This window comes from Pelophylax lessonae (assembly GCF_965119305.1).
Source record: "Pelophylax lessonae genome assembly, chromosome: 5".
Taxonomy (NCBI): Eukaryota; Metazoa; Chordata; class Amphibia; order Anura; family Ranidae; genus Pelophylax; species Pelophylax lessonae.
This window is the reverse complement of record NC_138772.1, coordinates 235705784-235727118: the sequence shown is the minus strand read 5'-3', so window position 1 is coordinate 235727118 and position 21335 is coordinate 235705784. Positions and strand designations below refer to the sequence as shown.

The following is a 21335-nucleotide window of genomic DNA, read 5'->3' as shown; positions in this document are numbered from 1 at the left end:
GCTATAGCCCCCCCGCCATCTGGGGTGGGGGGTTCCCGTGTTCTGGAGGCTCCCACGCCCTGTGAAGCGGTAAATATTGCTCTGTGTGGGGCCTCTGTATGGGGATTACATTCTGTGTGTCTGTCTCCCCTCATGTCTGTGCCCGGGGCTCACATTCCCTCCCGGTCCCTGCGGGGGCTTCTGAGCATGTTATGCTGTGTGGGGGTCCCTAACCCTGTCCGCACTGTTTAGTGTATTTGGGGGTACAGTCATGGTGCGGCGGACCGCTGCAGTGTAAAAACCGCAGGGCTGCCATTTTAGGCTTGGGCAGCTGCTTTGGCCTCACTGTGGGCCACGCTGGTTCGGCGGGTCCCATAGCCTCGACCTGAAGGGACGCCCTCACCCGTTCCAGGAGTGGGGGGACGTCTGCGCAGTTTTCTAGAACCATGGCTTTTCCGGATTCCGGACAGGTGGGTTCAGGAAATCATTCGATCGGGATACAAGATCGAATTCCTTTTGCGACCAACGGACAGATTCTTTCCCTCAAATCTTCATTTGACCCCAGATCTGTTACGCGATCTTCATCGGGCGGTTCAGGATCTCCTCGCCCAGGGGGTGGTTGTCCCGGTGCCTCATCGGGACAGATTTTTGGGGTTCTACTCGAATCTGTTCACTGTGCCCAGAAAGGAGGGCAAGGTACGTCCGATTCTGGACTTGAAAGCTCTGAACCGCTTCGTGCGGGTTCAAAAGTTCTGCATGGAATCCCTTTTTCCAGGGATGGTGGTGGCCTCTTTAAGCCTGGGAGATTTCCTGGCTTCTATTGATCTCAAGGATGGGTATTTACACATCCCCATATTCGAGGGTCACCAGAGGTTCTTCCGATTTGCAATCACGGAGGAACACTATCAGTTTGTGGCGTCACCTTTCGATATTGCTTTGGCTCCAAGGGTGCTTACCAAAGTGCTGGCTCCTGTTCTGGCCCTGTTACGGGCACAGGGGATTGCGATCTTGGGATATCTGGAGATGTGCAGAGGTTTGTGTCAAGGTCTCAGAATCCCCTGGCCTACGCCAGATGCCCTGGTAGCACCTGGGGGTCAGTATTGTCCGATTTACGCCTTTCCTCCAATACGACTTCTGTCGAGGCTGGCCTCGCCGGTCTTGGTACGCAGGAAGGCTGGTAGCAGACGTCCCTTGGAAACTTCCTCTCATGGTAGATCTTCTGTCTCAGGTGCCAATCTTCCATATTGCTTTATGGTCGCTGGCTTTAACAGCCTGGCTATTAAAAGCCAGGCGCTGAAGGGACAGGGCTGTCGGAGTCAGTGATTCCTATGTTGTTAAAAGCTTGGAGGAAATCTACCTCTAAGAAGGTTTATCATAGAGTCTGGAAGGCATACATTACTTGGTGTGAGTCTCGGGGGGGGGGGGGGTTTCTTCCTGTTCCTTTTCTGTGTCTCGCCTGTTGGAGTTTCTACGACTAGGTGTAGATCGTGTAGATCAACATTTGACTCTGGGTACCACCAAAGGCTAGTTTTCTGCTTTGGCCATATATTTCCAAAAGGCCGTTAGCTGAAATCCTTGGTTCACACTTTTTGTGCAAGGAGTTTGTCATCTGGCTCCACCTGTGAGATCTCTGGTGCCTCCGTGGGATCTCAATTTCGTATTGTCGGTGCTTCAAAAGCCTCCTTTTGAAAATATTCGAGAACTTTCTCTGCTCACTCTGTCGCAGAAAGTGTCCTTAGTCGCTATTCCTTTCGTAGGGTGTCTGAGCTGGCTGCGTTGACCTGTTGGTCACCTTACCTGGTGATTCATAGGGACAAAGTGGAGAAAGGGGAAATTGACAGCTTGTCCTACGTTGCTCCTACTAGATTGTGGATTAAAACAAAGCAACACTTCAAAATATGAGGGATATACAAGATATTCTTGGCTTTTTCATAATGATAACTTAATGAATGAAGCAGCTTAATGAATTATTAAAATTGGAAGGTTTTTCTATGGGATCTGGATACGGATTGCGGTATATATGAGGTTACAACATTGAAGGATTTTCAATCACTTAGAATGGAATTTGGACTTCCAAATGTTCTGTTCTTCCAATATTTACAGTTAAGCCATATCTGCACAGGCAAAGGTTTCTGTCTGGAGTTTTCCAATCCGGTGATATTGTGTAGGCTTCTGGGAAAATCTATTAAAAGAGGTACTATCTCATTTTTATATAATTCCTTTCCATTTCCATTGTGATGTCTTTAACATGTAGGAAAGGATGGGAGGAGGATATTGATCCCATATCTAATGAGGAATGGTCCAATATTTTGGAGAATGTGACTAAGGTCACCCTCTCATCCACACAGAAGCTTACACAGTTATTGTGCATCGTACATACCACACCCCTACTCATTTATATAAATTGCAGAGGAGGGATTCTCTGTTATGCCCTTGTTGCGACGAAGTGGCTCTCTCCGTCTCCCCCCAGTCATTCCGAGTGGGTTGAGGAGGTGAATATGACACTGCTTTGTGAATATCTCACATACATAGAGGCAGTTCTAGAAAATTTGATAGTACTTGGGAACAATGGCTAGCTGTTTCGGGTTTGGCCCTGGCACAGCTGGCTGCCATGAGATTTTTTGGAGGCATGTCCTCAAGTTTAGAAAACTACTAACTTTCAGAGGCCCTAAAAGGTAGACCAATGTAATATGTCAGGAGAAAACGATATTGATCCGGAGAATACCAGTCTTGGCAGAGAAAGAAGTGAAATAGATGGTTAATACAGAGGCAAAAAGAGATGAGGGGGCCTGTGTTTTTTTTTTTTTTTGGGTTGTGTTATGAATGTAGTTAGGAATTAAAATGGAAAAAATAGTTATATCTAAAGTATGTGCATGTGACGAGATGAAGGTATTTTTGTATAGAGATAAATAATGATCACATCTACACTATATGTATTGATGGATGTACATAGATCTGTCATACTGGTCTATATATATGTGTCTGAGTTTTGATTATTGTACCTATCTTGTTGTATTGTCAATCTTTCGTTAATAAAAAATTATCTGATTTAAAAAAAAAAAAAAGACAAAGTGGTGTTGCGACCCTGTCAGGCGTTCTTTCCGAAGCTTGTCTCGGGGTTTCATTTGAATAAAGATAGTGTTACCGTCCCTATGTCCTAAGCCGAAGCATCCTAAGGAAATTGCCTTTGATTCCTTATATGTGGTAAGGGTGATTCTGGTGTGCCTGGCAGTGATTAAACCGATTCGAAAATCTGATTCTTTGTTCTTAAGGATGGACCTCGTAAGTGACAGGCCACATCTGCTGCAACCATTTCCAAGTGGATCAGGCAGACGGTGGTGCAGGCTTATTCCATTAAGGGTCAGGTTCCTCCTTTCCCTGTTTAAGCACTTTCTACAAGAGTGCTTAGTGCTTCCTAGGCCTTCCATTATCAGGCGTCAGTGGTTCAGGTGTCCAAGGCGGCTATGTGGTCGTCTGTACACACATTCCCTAAGTTTTATAAGATGGATGTACTTGCATTTTTGGATGCAGCGTTTTGCCGTAAAGTTTTGCAGGCTACGGTTGCAGAGGCTTCCGCTTCTTGAGGGTGTCATTTTTTTTTTCTGGTGGTGAGCTCCAGTTGTTACCTGGCTGGCTATGTTTAGCCTTGTTGGGAATTCTGCGTTTACTGTGCTTTTTCCACCCCTCATATTGACACTGCCTTGAGACATCCAAAAGGTCTGAAGACTTGAAGCTTTGACCGTCCGTGAATGAAAGAGAGAACTGGATTTTTGTCTTACCGTAAAATCCTTTTCTCTGAGGTTCACTGACAGACACAACACCCGCCCCTTTGTTGGGGTGAGTTCTATGCTATTATGTCTTTTGACACAGCTTGTTACAAACTGGGATCCTACAGCAGGAAGTTATGGTATACCCTCTGGGTCTGCCCCAGGGGCGTAAACAAAAATGTTTCCACCTAGTCCTATTCCTGAAGAGAGACAGCGTAAAGCCCAATGGTCTGAAGACTTGAAGCTGTGTCTGTCAGTGAACCTCAGAGAAAAGGATTTTACGGTACGACAAAAATCCATTTTTTTCTGGTCCGCACCAGAATCGAATCGCATGGGTTTTCACACCTGATCCGATTCCTGTCTGAATTGACAGTTCACACTGTGATATGCGAACTAATCAGGGGGTGTCAATAACTTTGTTTTGACACTCCCAGCAGTTTGCATATGGCCTTATGAACTGCCTGCGAGTTGGGTGCGATGCAGGACCCCGCAGTGGATTTGCTGGATTCCCGTATCGCACCAATATGAACCGGCACTTAATCTTGTAAATAAAAAGTGCCAGAAAAGGCTTGTTCTTCAAGTGGGTATACTTTACCCTTTTATAGCCACCAGTGTATGCATTCATTATGTCAGCGGTAGGGGGGAGGGGCGGTTGGTCGGGAGAAGGAGGTTCTAAATCACAGCAGGCGTGCATGTAAATCTGACAAGTAGACTATAGATTATCAGGTGGAAACCGTTAATTTCACAGACCCCCGTAATATTGGTACACAGGAGCAGCATGGATTTTGTCACTTCGTTTCTGCTGTCACTTTTCCTGGCCTATGTGGCCAGGGATGAAGCGAAGGGAGAAGAATTTGTACTCTTAGTGTCAGTGAAGCACAAGGGATACATCAAGGGTAATAAACCCCTAATGTCTCAAGCACCAACCCCCCCCCCCCCCAAAGATTGCCATGCATGTCGGTGTGGGAGCAATAATTCTTGGGCCGTTACAGCAAAAGGCTTAAAGCAACGCCTATGGTAATTTTGGGTACCAAAGTTTGTCATTATCCAGCAGGTGCAATTTTAAGGATTCACTTATTTGCGTGTACAAACTTATCGTTTTATATTTTTGTGTGTGACAAAAATTTTAACTACTATAATTCTCTGCTTTTAGATAATATATACTGTTTGGCAGTTTTTACTAATCTTCAAGCTGAAAATGTTTATTTTAGCACCTGTGCCAAAAATGCTAAAACAGCTTTAGCAGCAAAAGGGTTTAAGGACACCTCTACCAAATCTAACACTAGCCAACTCTCCCTAGTCTGAGGCTCAGTTCAAATATATGCAAGTTGGATGGGTTTTAAGCTGTATCTGATTCGCATGACATGTAAAATAACCTTGATTTTCATTGAAGCTGTTCAAATATATGCGGTGCATCTGCAAAGTGAATTAAGAGACTTGTGTGTTTTTCTGAGCACTGCGGTGTGTTTCAGGTGTAAATTACAGGCTCATTGAGTTCTATGGCAACTCTTCTGAATCGCACACGTGTTCATTTTTATTAAGGATTTTCTTGAGGATTTAGTTAGATTTCAGCACGGATTGCTCCCCTACTACATTAGTTGACACCCTTTATCTACTATGTATTGGCCGGCCCTGAAAATGAAACTATGGCAAAAATCTGATCCTAAACCTTGCAAATTCGCATCAGAACCACATCAAAAACGCACCTTAACTGCTGAACACATGCTTTTTTTTATTTGCAGTGAAAATGGACATACAATTCACAGCGGACATGTATGAACCTAGCCTTACTGACCTAACTTCACCTCAAACCCGACCTCAGCTGCTCACTTATTTTAGTAGCACAGGTGCAGTCCTTTATAGCAGTGGTCCTCAACCCTGGCCTACAGGGCCCACTAACAGGCCAGATTTGCAAGATAACTGAAATACATCCCAGGTGATATCATTTGCTGCTCAGTGATTGCAGTACTCTAGTCTGCATCTCCCCAAGGTAATGCTTAAAATCTGGCCTGTTAGTGGGCCCTGAGGACCGGAGTTGAGGACCACTGCTTTATAGCACTACTTGCACTTCTGTGGTGAGTGCTCATAGAAAGTATACCTTTTGAATCTAGTATTGAGGATGGTCTGGAAATGATGACTATGTATCCTTTGAATGCATTTCTTAATTCTAATGATCGTGAACTGAATTCTTAGTTTATTTGCCTTATTTGTTTTGTTTAGACTGAAAAACTTTAGGGACTTACAATGTATTACAATACACAGGTTTTTGCAGAAATGTTCTTGCTTCATGTACACAACTTGTGTTTTCTTGTTATCATGCACAACTACTACAGTTATGCTTTCCCTTTTTAGCTGTGGGCTTGGCTGGAGGACCTCCAGAAGGAACTGCTAGATGATGTATATGCGGAGTCGGTGGAAGCTGTGCAGGATTTAATTAAGCGCTTTGGGCAGCAGCAGCAGACAACACTCCAGTTTACTGTCAATATTATAAAAGAAGGGGAGGATCTAATTCAACAACTACGGTAAAGATCATATTTGTCTGGAATATCTGAGCAGAGTATGATTTGAGCAAAGCACAGTTTTGTGACTATAGCAACATCCTAGGTAATCCTGAACTTTAAAGTATTTGTATAAAAGGCCTGGAATTCTGTGTTAGTGTTCACCTTACACAAAAAATGTAAATGTGAATGAACACCAAACATTCTCTCCACCACGAGGGGCTCTGTTGTATTTATCTCCATGGATGTTGAGTTGTCAGTGCTCCAACAGCTAAAGAATTTGAAACGTACTCATGCAGCCGCTACCAAGACAGACCAAATCGATTCTGATTAGTCAGCGCCGTCGCAGTAAATCACTGTGGTGGTCCATCTCAGAAACAATTGTGTAGAGAAAAATAGGGCATTTTGAATCCCTGGACTACTCGATCAGCTGCATCTAAGCTGACCGCACACAACAAGGGATCAGGAGGGTGTCTGGTGTTCACCTTTTCATTTGTCAGACAAGGATCCCCAGTTTAATTGTAGTATGCATTCCTCCATTGTTTCTCAGTTGTATCAATAATGGACTTATACAGATCCAATTCCTAAAAAGTTGGAACGCTGTGTAAAATCTACATAAAAACAGAATGGAATGACTTGCAAATCTCATAAATCTATATTTTATTCGCAATAGAAAACATATCAAATGTTTAAACTGAGTAAATATACAATTTAAGGAAAAAAATGGGGTAATTTGGAAATTGATGTCTCAAAACAGTTTGAATGGGCCAACAAAAAGTGATGGACTTCTTCTCCTTCTATAAATCTATCTTCGCTTAACCCTTATATTTTTCTTGGTTATTTTATCCTTTAACTCTGCAATCTGCTCCTCACTGCCTTCTAATGCTAGATCAGTGCAACTTTGGTAGATCTTGGGAGCCATACCCGGACCCAATGCTATAGACACGGCCTCTGTTTCTTCAGGTACTAGATCCTGCATGGGCACTCGCTTTGCCAACGTGTCTATTCAGCCGCATATGGTGAAATGGAACCCAGTCCCTTAAGACTTCTTTGGGGGTATGCCCACTGTGATTGCAAAACCTGGACCTAATATACAGTCAGAGTTGTAGACAAGGAAGACAGGGTCACCCTCTGTTTCTGACTGTAACTGGTAAAGACTGGGGCTATATTTTATTTGAATTCACTACAGTGTTGCATTTTTAAATTTGAAGCTGAAAACGTAACCAGTCAGAATTAGTCTCAGATGGATGACCAGGTCTGATATCGCACCACAGGCTGCACAGTTTGCTGACACTTCAGCTTATAGCCTCTATAGCAGGGATCCTTAAACTATGTCCCTCCAGCTGTTGGGGAACTACACATCCCATGAGGCATTGTAAAACTCTGATATTTAGATTGTAAGCTCTAACGAGCAGGGCCCTCTGATTCCTTTTGTTCCAAATTGTAGTGTAATGTCTGCCTTCATTTTGTTAAGCGCTGTTGGTGCTATATAAATCCTGTATAATAATAATAATAATAATATTCAGAGACATGACAAGGAATGATGGGAATTGTAGTTCATGAGCAACTGGAGGGCCATAGTTTGAAAACCTCTGCTCTATAGAATACTCAGGCACTTTCATCTGCTGTTTTTCCATGCAGATTTGCTACAGGATGGTCTTCACTCAGCTCTCACACGTAGCTATGGGAGAGTCCAGGTGAAAGGGAGCCATTGCAAAACCACAGGTGAACATTCACTTTTCCAAAGGCTCACACAACACTCAATCCCCTTCAATTGGAGCAGGAGCTGGCTAGAACATGAACCTATGCATCTGATTTTGGCTCTAAATTAGGCACACAAGTATCATATTTGACAAAGCAGAGTTTTCGGCATTGGTGTTTGTTTGTTGACACACAAACCACAGATAATGGTGGTTGTAAACTCTTATATATACCCAGTAAAATGAATAGCAGAGAGTGGTACGCAGAGATAAAACAAATTCCCCTACATACGTTATACCTGTTTGTGCAGCCATCTCTTCTCTACATCAGTTCAAAGTCCGAAATTTGCACCACTTTTCTGAGCTTCCAGAGGCGGGGGGGGGGGGTTCCGACATCACACATTGCACAGGTCTTAAAGGAGAGATTGTGTAACCTCAGAGCTGCTTCACCCCCCCCCCCCCCCCTTAATTCTCACAGCACCCAGGAAACATGTACAGCTGAAGTTATAAATTACAGGCTGGAGCTGCTTTTCTACCCCATCTCCCTCCATCTTTTGGAGTCTGGAAAACCTTTCAGCAGTGGCTCATAAATATAGCAGAGGAATTAGACAGTGGGGAGAAATCATGCTTTGAGACAAGTTAACTGTGTAGAAGGATGTGCTTTGTTCATTTTTCAAGTCAGAGGTTTGCAATCAGTTTAATATGTAATCCGTGTTTAAACCACACGTGGAATATCGCCGCAATCATTCAAGCAAGACCAATAATTCTAGCACTATACCTTCTGGACACTAGACACTGAGCACGGCTTTGAAATCGTGCAACTTCATCTAAAATAGCACAATTTTAAAGCCATGAATTGGGCTGTGACTTGAAAGACATCTGTGCGGCTTCATGCACAGATGTCTATTGAAGTCACACCCAAAATTGTCAAAAGTAGTGCAGAAACTACTTTTGCATATCAGTGCGGCACCGAAAAGTTGGCATCACACCGATTGGAACGGTGGCATTGCCGGCAATGGGCTGCAACTTGTAAAGCGATTTGGCATGACTTATCTCTTCAGTGTGAACGAGGGCTGATTGGAAGAAAGAGATTCTGTGGACAGGTGTCTTTTATACACATAACGATGTGTCATTAGGAGCCCCTTAATTGACAGGACTAATCTGGGTAACACATGAGCACATACTATAGTCAGTCTGTGGTAGCCAGAATTATTGTTGGATGGTAGAGGATCAAATACTTATTTTACTACTGAATTGAAACTCCATTTATTACATGTTGTATTACGTGTTTTTTCTGGAGTAAATGAAATGGTCTCTATCATTTAAAATACACCTATGGTAAAAAATGATAGGCCCTTCATTTCTTTGTAAGTGGACAAACTTACAAAATATGCAGAGGATCAAATAAGTATTTTCCCCACTCTATATCCTCTATCAGTAGGAGGGCCCTGCAGTCTTTTAAAAATGTTTTACAAGATTGCACAGGTGTACCTCCATGTCCCCCAACTGACCCTCAACTTGATGGAAATGCTGTGGACAGAGGTTCTTTGCTCCATATCAGCCGAAACTGCCCTAAAATCGAACCATTTTGGCAACCTATAATAAAACCAAAAAGCTCACACTACCATAGCTGATAACCCCCCTGATATTTTTACAATTCCATGGCATGCAGTCTTTAATATAGTTATACAAAAATAGTTTTTTTTTTTTTTTTTTTTTTTAAAAATAGTTTAACATCTCTGAGGAATCTATGTGAAGGCCTTGCTGCAATCCATGATCAAGAATATCTTGCTGAGGAGACTGGGACGAGACAGTGCAAGAATGTGGTTAAAACACTGTGACTAATGAATGGAGTAGGAAAGCCTGAGGATGACTCTAGGAGAGCTGGTGCTGGGTTGTCTCTGGGGAGGCCTGTGGGGTGCTGTGGTTTCTGACACTGGGGGCGCTGTGGTTTCTGACACTGGGGGCGCTGTGGTTTCTGACACTGGGGGCGCTGTGGTTTCGGGCACACTGTGGGCGCTGTGGTTTCGGGCACACTGTGGGCGCTGTGGTTTCGGACACACTGTGGGCGCTGTGGTTTCGGACACACTGTGGGCGCTGTGGTTTCGGACACACTGTGGGCGCTGTGGTTTCGGACACACTGTGGGCGCTGTGGTTTCGGACACACTGTGGGCGCGGTGGTTTCGGACACACTGTGGGCGCGGTGGTTTCGGACACACTGTGGGCGCGGTGGTTTCAGACACACTGTGGGCACGGTGGTTTTCGGACACACTGGGGGCGCTGTAACCAAATGTAAGGTTATGCACTTGGGTGCCAAAAATACACATGGAAAACACATTAGGGGGTGCTCTCCTGAGAGAATTAGTGATGTAAAAAGGATCTGGGGGTGATGATCAGACATGTAGCAATAGTAAATTCAAAAGGGCATACTTTCAAGAAATAAATCAGTAATTCAGCCCATTTACAAAACACTATTTTGAACTTATCATGAATATTTAGTTCAGTTGGTCACCAGGTCTAAGGAAAAACGTTGAATTAGAAATGACTAATAGGGTTACACCAGTGAAAAAACAATAAATGCAACCACCCAGCACCAAAATATTGAAATAAGGATCTATGGAACAAAACTTGATGACAATAGCACCTACTATAAATGATAAGGAAATGTATAACAAATATGTATGATAATAAATTAAACATACATTAGCAGCGCTTTAAACACCAATCAATTAGTGCCGAATGTATAGTTTCACTGTGATAAAACAAAAAATCATATCATTCCGATCACAAAAATCCTATTGAGAGACACTGGATATGTCATTCACTCTGACTATCAAGTCCCATCAATATCTAGTGCAAATAATAGGTAAAAAAAAAAAAAAACATATAAAGTCCACTGATTTCTTGCTGAGACGCAATCACAAAGTAAATGAGAAAATAATGGTGAGAGAGATCCGTGTGGCTAGAAACAGTCTTTAAATCTTAATTGAACCTTCACCACACCTCGTGGACGATCACCCCCACATGTAGGAACACTCACCACATATGAATGTAGTATGGGCTCAGTATAAGCAGATTTCACGACACTGAATCCAAAGATATATGAGCAGTTCTCATTTTCTCACTGCAGATTGGATCTCGTAGGGTGATAGTATCAATTGGATCCAGAAATTAAATGAACAATTCATAGTGAAGTCTGTTTAGAAAGTTTATTAAGACCACCCATACATCCCCTTACACTATGCACTTACAAAGTAACCATTGGATAAAAACCATCAAAGCATAGCTGACCGAGTTATCACAGCCTACTATGTGCTCACCGCTCTCCGTTCTGCGGTATTCAGTGAGGACAGTTCAGCTCCGACACCCGGCAAACCGCTGCACTTGGATGTAATCAGATATGCAATCCGTGTGGTCTCGCCCCGTGGCCACACGGCACGGCTCATACTCTTATAGTGCACATCCGCTGGGATAAACCCCTGCAGGAATTAACCAAATATGTGCCTACTCTTTCTACATAATGTCTACTTCCCCAAATCGCATTCAAGGAAGGATATTAACACTCCAATGCCAAACATAGAACATCTTTTGCTACATGATATATTCACTCCCCCAAATCGCATTCAAGGAAGCAAATTACCCATCCAATGCCAGACATGTAGCATCTATTATACATGAATGTGTAACAGAATAACCCAATTAAATAATAAAAAGAAGGAAATTAATTAGAAATTAATACATAGACAAAACCACAAGACACACATAAGACAAAACCACATTGAAATTGTGAAAGCTCCACGATAGCATATCACATACATCTAAAAATAAATCTTCTACTGGGCGTCCATTATCCTTCTCACATAAGCATTAAATTTACATAAAATACTCAGAATAAAAATAAAAAATTGGTATAAAAATACTCGTAGTTAAAAATTATAAATCACTAATGAAACAGTTCAGATCCAAATCGACATTCATTTCTTTGGGATGCAAAGTCTGTCAGATATATCCACCTTGTTTCATTCTTTGACAGCTCCCTCACTCTGTTAGAGCCTCTCCAAGATTGAGGGGTAATAGCAATACCCCAAAACTTCAATCCTGTGGGGTCTCTGCTATGCTTTTTCCTGAAGTGCATTGAAACACTATGATTTTTAAATCCAATACGGATATTAATAATGTACTCCGATACCCGTTTACTCAAAAGCCTTTTCGTGCGTCCAAATGTACTTCAAACCGCACAGACATTGAAGAGCATACACCACATGGGTGGAGTTACAGGAAATTAACTGGTCTATTTCAAACTCCTTCCTATTCGCAAAAGAGGTACATTTATTAAGACCCCTAATGGGTGTAGAAATCTCTTTGCAAGAAATGCACCCCTTACATGCATAGAAACCTTTGATGTCCCAAAACATCAAAGGGCGCTTTGGTGGGTCTAAAACTTTTCTAACCAACCTATCGGCTAAAGGAGGCTTTCTGTAAATAAAATTAGGATGACTAGGTAGAACGCTGGACAAGACTTTGTCGATTGTCAAAATTTTCCAATATTTACAGAAAATATCCTCCACTTCCTTATACTGTGTGTGATAGCTACTGATGAAACTATATTCATGTTTCGAGTTCACTGATTTAATGCGATCCTCCAAACATGTTTCTTGAGTAAGGCCTTTCACTTCATCAATAGCTCTATTCAGTTGAGGTTCATTGTAACCCTTTTCCATAAAGCGTTCCTTCAATACCTCAGACTGAGATATGAAGTCTGAGTCTAGAGAACAATTCCTCCTAACTCTCATAAACTGGCCTTTGGGGATGTTCCTCAACCATAGAGGGTAGTGGCCACTATATACAGGCAAGAAACGATTCCTGTCCGTGGCTATAAAGAAAACCTTTAGTGTTGATTCTCACACAGCCAGATTGTCACATCAAGATAATTAACTTGAAAATTGCTCCAATTAAACTGCAAGTTGATGTTATTTTCATTTTTGTTCAAATCTTCAGCAAACGATTTAAGGGACTCCTCACTACCCACCCAGATAAAGAAGAGATCCTCTATGAATGGTCTGTAAAAGAGCAATTCAGCTCTCGGCCTCGGCCTACCAAAGCTAACACGATCCTCCAATTCAAGAGATTAGCTATACATGGCGCAAAACGAGCACCCATGGCTACACCCTTCTTCTGGGTATAGAAGGAGCCATTATACCAAAAATAGTTATGGCTTAGAAAAAAGTCTAAGACTATACCTAAAGAAATTTTTTGAGTGAATGGGAGGTCCTCACGCTGGCTAAGGGCCCAATTCAGGGCCAACTTGGCATCATCATGCTGTATGGCGGTATACTATGATGAAACGTCGGCTGTTACTAAGTAGGTCTGCGATTGTGGAGGTATTTGGACCGTTTGGAGCAATTGAAGGAAGTTTTTAAAACCCTTTTTTAAATAAACTTTTGTTTTGACAACACTCGATTGCAGAAAACGATTGAGGTACTGTCTTAGTCTAGATTTCACAGAACCTATCCCATTCACAATTGGGCGGGCTGGTGGGTTTTGAGGATCTTTGTGAATCTTAGGCAATATGTAAATAGTGGGTATGCAGTTAAAGCTAGGATTCAAATATTTATTTTCTTTCTTTATTATAATCCCAGTCTCATAACCATAATCAACCAAATTGTTCAATTCCTTCCGATAAGATAATGTGGGATCTTTATCCAGTAAAGAGTATGTATCTCTATCTGACAGCATGGTGGTTAGCTGAGAATGATAAAATTCTTTGCTTAAAATAACCACACCACCACCCTTATCTGCGGGCCTGATGATTATGTCTTTCTTCTCTTCAAGAGATTTAATACCCTCCTGGACGTGTCTAGGGTTAATGTTTTTCCTGGGTGACAAACCCTCCACCTCTTGTAATACCAACTTTTTAAACACCTCCACTTGATGATTGGAGGGAATGAGAGGGTTAAACAATGATTTATTTTTAAGACCACTGTCTATCCCTATGGTGCTATTATTCGGTCTCCTTGTGTTATTAGTCAGTGTTCCCCAAAAAATACTTTTTCAAGTTCATTTTTCTAATGTATTTCTGTATATCAATATACATGCTAAATTTATTAATAGTTTTTTTGGGGGCACATTTTAGACCAGCGTTAATGTTCACTTCCTTTTGATTGAACTCCACACCTGCTAGATTATAAATTCTATTTAGTCCATCGCTTGAATTAGAAATGGTTGAACGAAGGAAAATTAAACTAATAAGGGGGTAAAGGACCTCTGCTATGAGGTTCAATTACATAAATTAGTTCACTCTGAAGAAGACTGCCTTAAGTGGGGATATGAATATAATGTACAAATACATCAAAGGTGACTTTAGTAACTGTAATAGACTGCTTACTCCAAGGTCCATTAAGAGGAAACCGCCACAATTTGGGGTTACAGGAAACGGTTCAACCTTTGATTGAGGAAAGGGTTCTTTACTGTTGGTGCGGTTAAAATGTGGAAATCTCTTTTCTAGGAAGTGGGACTAGCTAAGAATGTTGGTTGCTTCATAAAACATTTAGATGTCTTCCTCAGGATTTAGAATATACAGAACTATGGGAATTGTTGAATTACACACACTTATGCACACATAGGTTGAGCTGAATGGACCTGTGTCTTTTTTTTTTTTTAAAAGACTGCCTAATAACCGGAATGATTCTGACTTGCTACAACCTGCGTGGCTAGGAATGCGGATTTATGGATTGAAGGGCTTACAAAACACCTTTCACAGGGAAATAAGTCCGGGGACCTGCTGGATTCCGTTTCAGGTATAGGGAAAGCTGTCGCCTACTTGGCCGATGCAGCAATCGAATCAGTAATAGCTTCAGCTAAGACCAGAGCTCTCATTAATTCAGCTAGGGAGAGCCATTTGGGTTAAAGTTTGGAAAGGCGACTTTACTTCAAATGTCAAGCTCTGTGGGCTACCTTTTGAAGGGTCCTTACTGTTTGGCTCAGGCCTGGATGAAGTATTGTCCAGGTCCTCTGAGAAAGGGAAGAAATTTCCTAGCAAGCCCAAAAGGGAGAGATATAGGAATTTTTTCGGTGGCCCCTTGTGGCAAAGTCAACAGAGAGCCAAAAAAGAACCCAATAAGAAGTGGGGCTTTGGTAAAGGTAGGCAAAGAGGTAATTTGCTCTTCCCCTCTCCAAGCTCAAGCGTCAAAGAAACAAAGTGATGTCAGAGTCCAAGTGGGGGGGGGTGGTTGGGGGCGACTGTCTCATTTCATTTCCTAATGGGAGGAAATTTCAGTCAGCCCATACATTTATTAACCTATTCTGGAAGGCTGCCACCTAGATTTTTCATCCATACCCCCACTAGAAGTGACTTTGACTCATCCTCCAATGGATGTACTAAAAAGAAGAGCCCTTTTGTATGGGATTCAAGAACTGGCAGAATAAGTAGTGATAGTTCCCATGGCAGAACAATGGCTTTACCAAGGCTTTTACCCCCTACATGTTCGTAAGTACCCAAGCCCTTGGGAAAATACCGCCTTATAATAAACCTCAGAAACTTAAACAAGTTCCTAGAGTACAAGAGGTTTTCAATGGAAGGTTTCTATACAGTCCACAAAAACCTGTTGACAGATGTGTTTATGACTACTGTGGATCTCAGGGATGCCTACCTGCATGTTCCAATTCATCCGGAACACCAGGCCTTTCTGAGATTTGCGGTGGTCCTCCAGGAAGGGACTGCACATTGGCAGTTCAGAGCACTCCCCTTTGGTCTAGCAGCCAGTCCAAGGATTTTTACTAAGATCCAGGCAGAGGCGGTGGCCTATCTTCATCTCAAGGGAATAGCTTTGATTCCTTACCTGGACGATCTGCTGATTTTTGGTCCGTCAGCGGACTAAGTGAGATCAAACACCCAAAAGGTGTTAACAGTCCTACAAATGCTAGGCTGGTTGATCAGCATGTGAAAGTCATCCCTGGAGCCCGCCCAGATTCAGACCTATTTAGGGTACCGGATAGACTCATTGGTACAAAGTCTTTTCCTTCCAAGGGAAAAGGTAGTATTTCAGTAAGAGGGTGGAGGGTCACCCCCCTCGTGCTCCAGGAGAGAGATCCTGAGAGTTCTAGGGCTCATGTCAGCCAGCATACCAGCAGTAGTATGTGCGCAGCTACACTCAAGAGACCTTAATTCTTCCACCTTTCCTCCTGGGACAAAAAGGGCGAGTCCCTGAGACTAAATTGTAATCCTCACCCCTAGGTAAAAACCTTCCTGAAGTGGTGGTCAATATCAAGCAATTTAGAAAAGGGAAGACCTTGGGGTCAGTGGAGCCCTCTGAAGGTCACCACAGACGCAAACAACTGGGGGTGGGGGGCTCATCTAGAGGAAGCCCAAGCCCAGGGCATCTGGGACAAGAAAGTGGCCCAGGCCTCCTCCAACGTCAGGGAACTTAGAGCAGTGGGCGAAGCCCTAAGAGCCTTCGAGAGTTCCATTTCAGGCATGGAAATTAAAGTCTGCTCCGACAATGCTACAACAGTAGCTTAACTGAATCCCCAAGGGGTTACAAGGTCCAGACCCCCCTGTTGGTACTAGCCCAGGAAATCCTAGGCTGGGCCAAAGGAAGAGTGATCTCCCTGTTGGCCATTCATATAAAAGGGGATATCAACTGGGAAGCAGATTTCCTCAGTCCGCCATCCAATAAGACAAGGAGAATGGGAGCTAAATCCCAAGGTATTTCAGACACTAGTCCAAAAATTCAGCTGCCCAGAATTGGATCTATTTTCCAGCCTACAAAACAGAAAGGTAAAGAGGTTCTTTTCCCTTTCACGGGAAAGAGGGATGTTGGTCCTGGATGCTCTGGCCCAGACATGGCAGTTCGAGTTAGCCTATGCCTCCCCCCCTAACTCTTATAGCTTGAGTTTTACAGCAGTCATTCCCTGGGCCTTGCCTCCTCCTGATTGCGCCTATGTGGCCAAAGAGGGCATGGTTTGCGACCCTGAACGCGCTTTCGGTAGCACCTCCTTGAAAGTTTCCAAACCTCCCAGTTTCCGAACCTATTGCAGGGACCAGTTTGGCACCCCAGGCCAGAATTCTTTCAGTTGATGGACTGGTTAGTGAGTGCCAGATCCTTAGATTAAAGGGCTGCTCGGACAGAGTGATAGACACACTCCTCCTAAACAGGAAACCAGTAACCAGTAAAATATACAAGTTTGGAAAACATTTTGTACTAGGCGTAGGCAGAAGCAAATTTCTTCTGCCTCTGTCCCCATAATCTTGGATTTTCTACAAGATGGGGTAGAGAAGGGTGTGGCGGCTAACACATAGTTACATAGTTACATAGTAGGCGAGGTTGAATAAAGACAATAGTCCATCCAGTTCAACCTGTGTAGGTGTGTGTGACTGTAATCATCTAACATAGCCCTCAATCTCCTGATCCTTGAGATGTAAGTCTAAGAGTCTTTTGAAAGTCACCATACTACCCGCAGAAACCACCTCTTGTGGTAGACAATTCCACAATCTTGTAGCCCTAACAGTAAAGAACCCCCCACGTTGCCTGAGGTTAAAACGCTTCTCCTCTAATCGCATTGTATGTCCTCGAGTCCTCATGCAATTCCTTCGAATGAACAGCTTTTCTTCTAAGCTGAGATCCCCATTAAGATATTTATAAATTGCTATCATGTCCCCTCTCAGACGTCTTTTCTCCAGGGAAAATAAATCGAGCGATTGCAGCCGCTCTTCATAGGTAAGGTCCTCCAACCCCCTAATCAGTTTAGTTGCCCTTCTCTGGACTTTCTCCAGCTCCAACACATCCCTCCTGAGGACTGGCGACCAGAACTGGACAGAATACTCCAGATGCGGTCGGACCAGAGTTTTATAAAGTGGAAGGATTATAGTCTTATCTCTGGAATACATCCCTTTCTTTATGCATGCTAATATTCTGTTGGCTTTGGAAGCTGCCGCTTGGCATTGCATGCTGTTGCCTAATCTATCATCAACTAAGACTCCCAAATCTTTCTCCATTTTTGATTCCCCCAAGGGTTCCCCTCCTAACGTGTATTGTGTTTTTATGTTTTTGGTCCCCAAGTGCAAAACCTTACACTTCTCCACATTAAACCTCATTTGCCATGTCGTTGCCCACTCCGTAATTTTGTCCAGGTCATTCTGTAGGATATCTGCTTCATGCTGTGCAGTTATTGCCCTGGCCAATTTTGTGTCATCTGCAAAAACTGATAACGAACTACTGATCCCGTCCTCAATGCTGTTTATGAATAAATTGAACAAGGTTGGTCCCAGGACTGAGCCCTGGGGCACCCCGCTTACTACCTCAGACCAGTCTGAGTATGCGCTGTTTATTACTACCCTTTGGACACGGCCTTTTAGCCAATTCCGTATCCAAGAGCAAACCCTGCTGTCGATACCTGCAGACCTTATTTTATAAATTAAGCGCTTGTGGGGAACTGTATCAAACGCCTTAGCGAAATCCAAGTACACCACATCCACTGGTCTCCCCCTATCTAGCTCACAGCTCACTTCCTCGTAGAATGCTAAGAGATTGGTTTGACAAGAACGCCCATTTGTAAACCCGTGCTGGTTACTACTGATGATGTTGTTGTCTTTAGCATACTCTACGATATAGTCCCTTATCATCCCCTCCAAAAGTTTACATATTATTGATGTCAGACTGACAGGCCTATAATTTCCCGGGATATGTCTCTGGCCCTTTTTGAATATCGGAATCACGTTAGCCTTCCTCCAATCCCCTGGTACATCTCCTGTCCTAATACTGTCAGCAAAGATCAGGAACAGTGGTCTAGATATAACCATACTGAGTTCCTTGAGCACTCTCGGATGTACGCCATCCGGGCCTGGTGATTTGTTTGTGTTAAGTTTAACCAGTCTTTCCCTGATTTCCCCCTCTGTTAGCCATAGTGGCAAGTCCTGTGTATTACTACTAACCATACAGTCATGGTCAGTGTACCCTTCCTTTTCCTGCGTAAAAACTGACGAGAAAAAAGAATTCAGCACGGTTGCTTTTTCAGTGTCCTCTGTAACCATCCTCCCATCATCGTTAATTATGTGTGCAATATGCACTGCCCTAGTTTTTTTGCTGTTGATATATTTAAAGAATTTCTTTGGGTTTTTTTTACTATCCTCCGCTATTTGTCTCTCAAAGTTGATTTTAGCCATCTTGATTTCGTGTTTACACTTCTTATTTTCCTCCTTGTATTGCTGGAAGGCCGATACTGTGCCCTCTGATTTATATTTCTTGAAGGCCAATTTTTTTCCCCTAATAAGTTTTTTAACACCCTTCGGTTACAAATAGCAGCTCTCTGTTTTTCTAGATGCGAGACTTGCAAAAGAACCTTTAGTTAAAAGATTTTTAATGGCCAGGGATAGACCTACCCCTATCACTAGAGACAGGTTCCCTCCTTGGGACCTGACTAGGGTTCTAGAGGTGTTATCTAAAAGCCCTGTTGAACCTATAGAAGAGGTTCCCTTTAAGTTTTTTTCCCTAAAACTAGCCTTCATATTAGCTGCCACGACAGCCAGAAGGGTAGGGGACTTACAAGGTCTTTCAATTAAAGAACCATTTATGTTGATCTTCCCAGATAGTTACATAGTCAGGTTGAAAGAAGACACAAATCCATCTGGTTCAACCAACAAAAAAAATAGGATAGGATTATTCTTAGGCCAGATCCCCTATATCTGCCCAAGGTAGCATCTTCCTTTCACAGGAAGCAGGAAATAGTTTTACCATCCTTCTGTCCTAGGAATAAAAAGGAAATTCAATTTCATTGTTTAGATGTGAGGAGATGTCTCCTCACTTATTTACAGAGGTCCAGGGAGTTTAGGAGTTATAATCACCTTTTGATCCTCGACTCTAGACCAAGAAAAGGACTACAAGCGTCAAAGCTTTCAGTCTCTAGGTGCGTCAGGCAAGCCATTACCATGTCTTATGAGGTTTCAGGTGTTCCTGCGCCAGCAAAGCTGAAGGTACACTCAACCAGAGCACTGGCAACTTCCTGGGCCAAAAAAGCGGGAGCTTCCTGGGAACACATTCGCAGTGCAGCCACCTGGTCTAGCCATGACACGTTTCTAAAGCACTACCGAGTGGAGGTGCTGTCTCAGCAAGACCTAGCCTTTGGCCAAAAGGTACTACAGGCAGTGGTCCCACCCTAAGGTAGGCCTATGGTTACTTTATTATCCTCTCATGTGTTGCCGTCCTGGAAGGTGATCGGAGAAAACCGTCCGTTAGACTTACCGGTAACTGTGTTTCTACGAACTTTCCAGGACGGCAGGCCTACTTCCCGCCATGTTACAGCACATTTCCCATTAGTATTGCTCCATTGACTACCTATTGATTTTTTTTTTTTTAAGCAGGGACTTGGACATAAGGATAATGTCGTATACCAAGGTTCCGAATTTGAAAATTAATTATCGAGTATAAGCCGAGTTTTTCAGCACGTTTTTTTGTGCTGAAAACGTCCTCTTCGGCTTAGACTCGAGTCATAAAAAAAATGTCGCCGGCCTGACGTGCTCCTGAGGCGCCTTAGATTTAAAAATTGCGCCACCATGTCACCGCGCATGCGCCACCGCTCGGGAAAGGCCATACATGTTCCTGTACTATGCCCACAGCACTGCATCTTCTGTAGTATGCCCGCAGCCCTGCATTCTCCTGTACCATTACCATGCCCACAGCCCTGCATTCTCCTGTACCATTACCATGCCCACAGCCCTGCATTCTCCTGTACCATTACCATGCCCGCAGCCCTGCATTCTCCTGTACCATTGCCATGGCCGCAGCCCTGCATTCTCCTGTACCATGGCCGCAGCCCTGCATTTTCCTGTACCATGGCCGCAGCCCTGCATTTTCCTGTACCATGGCCGCAGCCCTGCATTCTCCTGTACCATGGCCGCAGCCCTGCATTCTCCTGTACCATGGGAGCAGCCCTGCATTCTCCTGTACCATGCCCGCGGCCCTGCATTCTCCTGTACCATGCCCGCGGCCCTGCATTCTCCTGTACCATGCCTGCGGCCCTGCATTCTCCTGTACCATGCCTGCGGCCCTGCATTCTCCTGTACCATGCCTGCGGCCCTGCATTCTCCTGTACCATGCCTGCGGCCCTGCATTCTCCTGTACCATGCCTGCGGCCCTGCATTCTCCTGTACCATGCCCACAACCCTGCATTCTCCTGTACCATGCCTGCAGCCCTGCATTCTCCTGTACCATGCCCACAGCCCTGCATTCTCCTGTACCATGCCCACAGCCCTGCATTCTCCTGTACCATGCCTGCAGCCCTGCATTCTCCTGTACCATGCCCGCAGCCCTGCATTCTCCTCTGCCATGCCCACAGCCCTGCATTCTTTTGTACCATGCCCACAGCCCTACATTCTCCTGTACCATGTCTGCAGCCCT

General features: G+C 43.7%; 1 protein-coding gene across 3 annotated transcripts in view; it reads left to right on the top strand.

The window, feature by feature from the left end:
- TRIO (trio Rho guanine nucleotide exchange factor) overlaps positions 1-21335 on the top strand; it is an 855771-nt gene that overhangs the window by 161485 nt on the left and 672951 nt on the right. For all 3 annotated transcript variants that reach the window (XM_082259530.1, XM_082259529.1, XM_082259531.1), the window contains exon 12: positions 6099-6268. In XM_082259530.1, coding sequence (XP_082115656.1) covers positions 6099-6268 — 170 coding nt within the window. The remainder of the gene's footprint in view (positions 1-6098; positions 6269-21335) is intronic.